General features: G+C 44.0%; 1 protein-coding gene across 1 annotated transcript in view; it reads left to right on the top strand.

Moving 5' to 3' along the window:
• The first annotated feature begins 2279 nt into the window (after nucleotides 1-2279).
• ACSS2 (acyl-CoA synthetase short chain family member 2) overlaps nucleotides 2280-9506 on the top strand; it is a 62500-nt gene continuing 55273 nt past the window's right edge. The window contains exon 1 of the mRNA XM_036244122.1: nucleotides 2280-2536. Within this exon, the coding sequence (XP_036100015.1) occupies nucleotides 2359-2536 (178 nt within the window). The 5' untranslated portion in view covers nucleotides 2280-2358. The remainder of the gene's footprint in view (nucleotides 2537-9506) is intronic.

The following is a 9506-nucleotide window of genomic DNA, read 5'->3' as shown; positions in this document are numbered from 1 at the left end:
GCCTCCTGTCCAAACTTTCTTCTTACACTTCACAGGCAGAGGGAGGGGGTTGGTGGAGCCTCTGGGCATACATCCCCTCTTCCAACCCCAGGACAGTTTGAAAAATCTAAATAAAAACAAAAATCTATTCTGGGCCCAGGGCATGCAGTGCCACCTGTAGACAGGAGGGGACAGCAGTGTGTTGGAGACAGCTCTGGGATTTGGGAGGTTTGGAGGGAGAGAGGGGAAAGGAAGAGGGCTGCCCAGAACTGTGTCTACGGTGGGAAGATGACTGTCTGTACATGGGACTTTGTGCCCATTGCTTATGCCTTCCTCTCCACAGAGAAGCTAGTATCTTTTTTCTTTATTGATTTTGGAGAGAGGAAGGGAGAGGGCAAGAGATAGAAACATCGATGAGGAAGAACATCGATTGGTTGTCTCCTGCATGACCCCTACTGGGTGTTTGGACCACAACCTGGACATGTGCCCTGACCAGGAATCAAACTAGCAACCTCTTGATGCATGGGTCAATGCTCAACTGAGCCACACCAGCCGGGTGAGAAGCTGGTATCTTCTCAGTGAGGTCCATAGGGCTTATTATGCTTCAGTGAAATATGATCCCTCCAGTAGGACCTATCCCGACTAAATGAGGTCTGTGCCCTCTCATTGATGTCCATTCCCTCAGTGGGGTTTGAGTCCTTTCAGTGGGGTCAATATATATTTAGTAAACTCTGTATCTTCTATATCTCCTAGAGGGAAGTCCATGTCCACCCCAGTAGGGTTTGTGACTTTCAATGCTATTCCTGTTTTATTAGCAGGGTCCACAGCCTTCAGTGAGATCTGAGACCCTTTAGCAAGATCTCTGCTCCCTTAGTGGAGTCCATGTACCTTCAGTGCAGTGTGTGCCCGTTCAGTGTAGTTAATATCTCTAGGATGAAGTATCTGTCTCCTCTGTGAGGTTAATGTTCACTCCATGAGATCTGACCCCCCCCCCCCCCCAGGCTCTGGATCATAGATTTGAACATGGAATTTTTTTTTTTTTTTCTCCAGTATAAGATGTACTGGGCTTGTGGTTAGCTGGGCAAAGGACAAAGGTACAGGTGGGAAGGGAGGCTGGGCCTGATGTGGTCACAAACCCTGTGTAGGCTTCAGGAGATGGAGACTGCTCTGGGTCTCACAATCACTCTTGTTAAATATTTAAGGTTCCTTCCTATCTTGAGAGCCATTTTATGAACTGATGGTTGAGGTGGGCCTTTCTTGGTAGTGAGTGCAAGTGGGAGATGGGGGGTCCTGCCTGGCCCCTCCTTGCTGGAGTGGAACTGATAGAGGGAAGCCGGAGGTAGTTGAGCTCAAGTGTGGCATGTGGGAATGGTCTCTTGGTAAAGTAAAGAGACTGGGAAGGAAAGAAGGATATGAGTGATTCTTCCTATTTGCATAGACTTCCGTACAGTATTTCACAAGTATTTCACAAGCCGTAGCTTCAGCCTGATGAGGGAGTAAAAAGACTTGGAGTCAGGAGACTTAGGTTTGGACCTGTCTTGGTGGTTGTTTGCTCTGTGACTTTGCACAAATTCCCTCCTTTTCCTGAATATACCGTTTGTGCAATGAGGAAGTGGGTTTATTAGCAAAGACCTGAACACACCTCCTACTCTTCAATGAATCTTGTACTTTAGAGCTGGATGGAAATCTGTGGAGGCAGGAAGAGTGAAGACATATATATCCTCGGGGTGGGAGAAAGTCTGAGGTTACAAACGTTAACAGAGAGGGGTCCTGCCCCCAGGCCATGCCCTAAACGTCGTGCGAGGAATTTTCCCCTGAGAACAAAGGGGAGGAGTTTACTCTGAATGGAGGGATAGTTCTTTGAGGGAGTGTTCCCAGAAGGCACCCAGAAAGAACCCTACTCCATCTGGCTTTCAACTCTGTGGTGTGACAGGCTTGTGTAACCAGACCATCGTGGACTTGACTCAACTCCTCTTGTTAGCCACGCTCTTTCCCGCTCCATCCCCGCCTTAACCCAACCTCTCTACTGTCATTCCAAAACCCCACCCGACGCTCGTCACCCCATGGGCCCGCCTTCTCTCCTGTCACGCCAGGCCCCGCTCCTTCTGCTTTTATTCCACGGTCCCACCCCTTCCGCGAATCGGCTCCTCCTCCCCTAGTACTTAAGCCTTGCTCGCTTTTTCCCTATTCGTGCCTTTGCTAACCCTGGCATGACTCCGCCCCTCCGGACAGACCACGCCGGATCTGCCTAAGCCCCGCCCCACCGCCCAGGCCCCTCCCTTTTCTTAGGCCCCGCCCTGGGCGGCCTGTTTTTCGCCCCGGAGCTCCCCGGGCGATCGTGAAGGCTGTTCCAGTCTTCAGAGCTCGGAACTTGAGGCGATGGGGCTTCCTGAGGAGCGGGGTCGAAGCGGCAATGGGTGTGGGGGCCGGGAGGAGGCTGGAGCGCGGAGCCGGGCGCGGAGCTGGTCGCCGCCGCCCGAACTCAGCCGTTCCGCGCATGTTTCCTCACTGCAGCGCTACCGCGAGCTGCACCGACGCTCGGTGGAGGAGCCGCGAGGTGAGGCCGGACCCGGGCGCGCCTGGGGACGTCAGTGAGGAGAGGAGTGGGGCTCCCAGGGCGCGTTCCGAGGGGAAGTGGGGGTTCCGTGAGGATTTCCTGGGGGAGTGAAGGCTCCCTTGGGAAGTTGAGGGGTCGGTGAGGAGATGGAGGCTCTGCGAGAGAAGAGTTGCGGAGGAGATGGACAAGGGGTTCGGGAGGAGATGGGGGTTCCATGAGGAGGGTTCTGCGAGGAGATGAGGGTTCCCTAGGAGTTGGGGAATTCCCTGGTGACTTGGAGGTTTCTTGAGGAGACGCGGTTTCCGTGAGGGAATGGGGGCTCTGAGAGGAAAGTGAAAGTTTCCTGAGGAGAAGAGGACTCCTGGGGTGAGCAGCACGGCTCCCAGGGGCGGGCGAGGAGGCACCTTGAGGAGAACGTTCCTTGCCCGGCTCACACCGGCTCAGCCATTTGCCTCCCGACACCGTTAACAAGTTAGTCTGCCCTGTTGAGGGGCAGGAACGGTCCCGGTTCCCCTCCTGGGGTTCCCACAATTAGTGAGCAAGCCCCCGTTCTATTTTTAATATTTCAGAAATATTCAAAGTACCCAATTTAAGACGGAAAAAGTCACATTTCAATTAAGAGTGTGTGTGTGTGTGTGTGTGTGTGTGTAGTGGGCTGGGTGGTAATAACTCGGAAATTGTGATAGTTCCACGGCGTTGGGAAAGCGAGGGACGCTCCCTGCCCCGGCCCTCGGCTGGGTGAGGAATCGGCTGTTGGCATGGCACAAGCACCCGGAGTATCCAGGTTCAGATCCTGGTTCACCCCTCGCTCACTGGCTGGCCTTTGGCAGTGTTGAAACCCGAGAGTTCTTTCCTTTATCTGTCGGGTAGGGGTACTAATACCTGTCTCATGGTTTTGCATGATGACAGAGCAGGTGCTAAGTAAAGGGTGCACCCTGGCGCGTCTGGGACATTCAGTGAATGATGGTGGGTTTGAGAGCAATCAGAACAACCTGGATGGAACAATTCTGACTAACGCAGGACAGAACTGAGTCAAGTGTAGAGTCATTGACTGCCGCAGGCAGTGTCCAGGTTTGAGTGCCCCTTTCGCTTCTCTTCCTCTCTCTGTTTTCTCCCATCGTGAATTCGTTTGTGTCCCAGGGGTGAGCTGTGACTGCCACAATAATAATAACTCTTATTCTACACATTTAGCACTGTACCCAGGACCTCACTTATGCTCTGGCTCCCAATTTCATAGATCTGTAGACCATGTTATGCGTACACCTTTGTTATACCATATTTAACGTGACTTGGCTGAGATGACCAATTTTCCCTCCCAAACCCGCTCTCCTACCTAATTTTCTAATCTCTGTCAGTGTCTCTATTCCAAACTAAATTCCTCATCAACCTCTCCTCTAATAAGATATATCTATATATCTTTTTTATTTACAGCTTTCTTACTGCTTACTAACCACAAATCCCATTTGACTTGATGCAGAGACTGATATCATCCACGTTTTACAGAGAAGGAAAGTGAAGCTTAGAAAGGTTAACTAACTTGGACAAGGCAACGAAGCTACTTAGTGGTAGAGCTGGGATTTGAACCAAGGTAGTTTTTTTTTTTTTACTGAATTTATTGGGGTGACCATGGTTAATAAAATTATGTAGGTTTAAGGTGTACAATTCTACAATACATTATCTGTATATTGTAGAGTGTGTATACCACCCCAAGTCAAGTCTCCTTCTATCACTATTTATCCCTCCCTTATCCTTTTCTACCTCTCCCACCCCCCTTTCTTCTGGTAATCACCATATTGTTGTCTGTTTATAAGTTTTGTATTTTTGTTGCTTAATCCCTTTACCTTTTCACCCAGTCCAGCAACCTCCCACCCTCTGACAGCTGTCAGTCTGTTCTCTATATCTATGAGTGTTACTATTTTGTTTGTTTGTTTTGTTCATTAGATTCCCATGTAAGTGAAATGTATGGTATTTGTCTTTTTCTGGCTGGCTTATTTCACTTAGCATAATACTCTGCAGGTTCATCCAATGCTATTGCAAAAGGTAATATTCCCTTCTTTTTAACAGCCGAATAGTATTCCATTGTGTAAATATACCACAGCTTTTTTATCCACTCATCTACTGATGGGTGCTTTTGTTGTTTCTAAATATTGGCTATACTAAACAATGCCACAGCGAACACAGGCATGCATATATTCTTTTGAATTAGCGTTTTGGATTTCTTTGGATATATCCCCAGAAGTAGAATTGCTGGGTTATAAGGCAGTTCCATTTTTAATTTTTTGAGGTAACTTCATACTGCTTTCCACAGTGGCTACACCAATCTGTATTCCCACCAACAGTGCATGACGGTTCGCTTTTCTCCATATCCTCACCAACATTTGTTGTTTGTTTACTTATTGATGATAGCCATCTGACAGGTGTGAAGTGATATCTCACTGTGGATTTTTTTTAATAGAATTTTTTTAGAGATAAACATCAATATGAGAGAGAAACATTGATCAGTTGCCTCCCTCACACACCCTGACCAGGGATCAAACCTGCAACGCAGGTCTGTGCCCTGACTAGGAATCAAACCTGCCACCTTCTGGTGTATGTGACAGTGTTCCAACCAACTGAGCCACACCAGCCAGGGTTCATTGTGGTTTTAATTTGCATTTCTCTGATGATTAGTGACATTGAGCATCTTTTCATATATCTATTGGCCATCTGTATGTCCTCTTTGGAGAAGTATCTATTCCAGTCCTTTGGCCATTTTCAAATTGGATTGTTTGTTTTTTTGGTGTTGAGTTGTATAAGTTCTTTATAAATTTTTTATATTAAATCCTTATTAGATGTATCATTGGAGAATATGTTCTCCCATGCGATGGGTTGTCTTCATTTTGTTGATTGTTCCCTTTGCTGTGCAAAACCTTTTTGGTTTGATGTAGTTCCACTTATTTTTCTTTTGTTTCCTTGCCTGAGGAGATATATTGCTACGTGCCCAGCTGGTATGGCTTAGTGGTTGAGCGTCAACCTAGAGGTTGCACCAAGAGGTTGCTGGTTTGGTTCCCAGTCAGGGCACATGTCCAGGTAGTGGGCCAAATCCCCAGTGGGGGGCATGCAGGAGGCAGCCAGTCGATGTTCTCTCTCATCAATGTTTCTCTCTCTCTCTTTCTAAAATCAATAAAGAAAAAAATTGCTACATGAAATGTCCAAGATTTTACCATCTGTGTTTTCTTTTCTTTTTTTCAAATTAATTTTTAGAGAGAGAAGAAGGGAAAGGGAGATAGAGATAGGAACATCAATGAGAGAGAACATTGATTGGTCGCCTCCTGCATGTCCCCCACTGGGGATTTGGCCCACTACCTGGGCATGTGCCCTGACCGGGAATTGAACTGGCGACCTCTTGGTGCATGGGTCAATACTCAACCACTGAGCCACACTGCCCGGGCTGTGTATGTTTTCTTCTAGAATTTTTATGGTTTTGAGTCTAACATTTAAATCTTTAATCCATTTTGAATTTATTCTTGTGTATGATGTGAGATGGTGGCCTAGTTTCATTTTTATGCACGTATCTGTTCAATTTTCCTAACACCATTTATTGAATAGACTATTTTTACCTCATTATATGTTCTTGTCTCCTTTGTCAAATATTAATAGATGTGGGTTTATTTCTGGGCTCTCTATTTTGTTCTACTGATCTATATGTCTGTTTGTTTGTTTTTTAAGTTTTTAAAAAAATGTTTTATTGATTTTATAGAGAGGAAGAAAGAGGGAGAAAGAGATAGAAACATCAATGAGAGAGAACCATCGATTGGCTGCCTCCTGCATGACCCGCATTGGGGATCAAGCCTGCAACCTGGGCATATACCCTGACCAGGAATCAAACTGGCAACCTTTTGGTACATAGGAAGATGCTCAAGCAAGTGAACCCCACTGGTCGGGTTCTATATATCTGTTTTTATGCTAGTACCAGGCTGTTTTCATTACTATGGCCTTGTAATTAAGTTTGATATCAGATAGCATGATTTCTCCAACTTTGTTTTTCTTTCTCAAGATTATTGTGGCTATTTGGAGATATTTTGTGGTTCCATATAAATTTTTGGAATATTTGTTCTAATTCTGTGAAATACATCATTGGTATCTCTCTCTCTTTTTTTTTTTATCCTCACCCGAGGACATTTTTCCATTTTTTGTTCAGGTAGAGTAGGAGGGGGAGAGAGAGAGAGAGAAACATCGATGTGAAAGGGACACATTGAGTGGTTGCCATCCGCATGACCCGACCAGGGCCTGGGACAAACTGCAACCGAGGTATGTGCCCTTAGCAGGAACCGAACCTGGGTCTCTCTGGACCGCAGGCCAATGCTCTAACTGCTGAGCCAAACCAGCCAGGGCACCACCATTGGTATCTTGATAGGAGTTGCATTGACTCTATAGTTTGCTTTGGGTAGTGTGGACAATTTTGTGATGTTACTTCTTCACAGTATATGGTTCCACTTATTTGTACCTTCTTCGGTTTCTATTTCTTTTCTTTTTTTTTTTTTTTTTTTTATCCTCACCCCAAGGACATTTTTCCATTTTTTGTTCAGATAGAGCGGGAGGGAGAGAGAGGAAGAGAGAGAGAGAGAAACATCGATGTGAAGGGACACATCGAGTGGCTGCCACCCTCACGACCAACCAGGGCCGGGGACAAACTGCAACCGAGGTACGTGCCCTTAGCGGGAACCGAACCCGGGTCTCTCTGTACCACAGGCCAACGCTCCAACCGCTGAGCCAAACTGGCCAGGGCTCTTTTTTTTTTTTTTTAATCCTCACATGAGGATACTTTTCTATTTATCTGTAGATAGAGTGAGAGAGAGAGAAACATCGATGTGAGAGGAACACATCGACTGGTTGCCTCCTGCATAACCTCGATCAGGGATGGGGATGAACCTCAACCAAAGTACGTGCCTTTGACTGGAATGGAACCCATGACTCATTGGTCTGCGGGCCAACACTCTAACCGCTGAGTCGAACCAGCCAGGGCTATCTTCTTCAATTTCTTTATTCAGTGTCTTATAATTTTCTGAGTACAGGTCTTTTACATCCTTGTGAACCAAGGTACTCTTGACTGAAAAACCTATTCACCAAAGTCTATCAAATACTATTTCACAATGTCTCTCAGATTACCTTTATTTTTATTCCCACAGACCCTTTTAGCTCAAGGAAGCAGCTTCCTAGTTCGTTCTCTTTTCCCTAGTCTCATCCACCTTCAATCTCTGATATATTTATCTAGACACTATTAGATCAATATTCTGGAAACACTGCATTCTTATGTCACTTTAAAAACTTTCAACAGTTTCCTATTTCCTACAGTTTTAAATTAAAATTCTGCCTGTCTTTCAAGGTCTCTGGATAACTAACCCTACTTTATCTCTCTATCCTTTTCTCCCACTACTCCCTACCACACTGCTTATTCTAGACAGGTTGTTCTCATTGATATACTGAATACACAAAGGTCCCCTTTCTACCTCCTTGCTTTTGCCCTTTTCCTTCTGCTCCTCTAGTCAAACCCCACCAATTCCACAAGACATTCCCTGATCATCCAAATCTATGCTCATTTTTTCTTCTTCTGAACTTCTTCAGTACTTAAAATGTTTATCAATGAAACATCCAAATTTCCACCTCCACAAAGAAAAGCCTCCAAATGACTGAAAAACAAAACTAAGTGATTATAAAACTCAGTTTTATTTACTCCTTGTTGATGAACACAAATGTGGTTCATAAATAGTTTTATATACTCTATGTCTACTATTATCACTTAAAAATATTTTTGAGTCTACAAACATACTTACTCAATGTAGTTGTAACAAATGAACTTTAGAGTCCGATCTGATTTTGCATTCTGGTTTCTAGCTGTGTGGTCCTTGGGGAGAGTGTTCTATGTTTCCTGAGCTTAAATGTCCTTATCTATAAAATTAGGATAATTAATGATTATTTCATAGGGCCATATAAAGATTAAATGAGATTAGCTCAGTCCTTGGTACATGAATGGCATTCACTAAAATGCCAGTTCTTGCCAGGCCAGACTTGAGTTTAAAAAAAAATAAAATAAAATACCAATTCTCATTCACTTTCTCTTTAATGGCCATTTAGTAGTCTATTGCATTACTACTAGTATTTCTGGTTTTCACCAGTTTTTTTTTTTTTTTTTTTTTTTCATTGTTGGGCTTTTGAGTTGTTTCCAGTTTCACTAGAATAAATAGTGGTCTATCAGCATGTTTTTAATAAACAATTTCTTTTCCTTTGGGATTATTTTCTTGGAGTGTGTTCCCCAAAGTTGAATTAACAGATGAAAGGGTATACAAATTTTTACGGCTTTTGTCAGACACTGCCCTGCCATCCACTTAAAATTGTGCTCATTTCTTACAATTCCGTTATCATATAAGATTATCTGTTTCCTAAGGCCACTCAGGCATTAAATTTATTTTTTATAATCTTTGTTAGTTTTTATATGTATATAATGGCACTTTAGAATGATTTAATTTGGATTTCTTTAATTGATTGCAAATGCTACACCATTTGCTTTCAATTATGTCTTTTACATTCAAAACCAACTATGTACATTTTATAAACTGAATCATATAACCTTGAGCAAGTCACTTTACATCTATGGATTTGGTTTCTTATCACTAAAATGAGGGGGTGATAATTTCTAAAATCCCTTCCATTGTTGTGATTCTAAGTCTTTCTCCCCTCTAACTCCTGATTCCATACTGAGAATATCCTAAGTGCTCTGCAATTGCATATTTTACCTGTTGATTGCATTTTCTCCAGAGGTTTAGGCAAATATTTTAAAATTGTAAATCTTATCATGTCTCCTGCTTAAAATCCTACAATGACTTTCCATTGCTGGTAGGATGAATACCAAGTTTCTTATCATGTCCAGAAAGATTGCATGATCTGCTCAGTTTATGCATCAATTCCTGCTATTCTTTCTCTTATTCTCAGT

Source organism: Molossus molossus, unplaced genomic scaffold, assembly GCF_014108415.1.
Source record: "Molossus molossus isolate mMolMol1 unplaced genomic scaffold, mMolMol1.p scaffold_m16_p_6, whole genome shotgun sequence".
NCBI classification, from domain to species: Eukaryota; Metazoa; Chordata; class Mammalia; order Chiroptera; family Molossidae; genus Molossus; species Molossus molossus.
The sequence above is the reverse complement of the archived record's forward strand: the minus strand, read 5'-3'. Positions and strand labels throughout refer to the sequence as shown.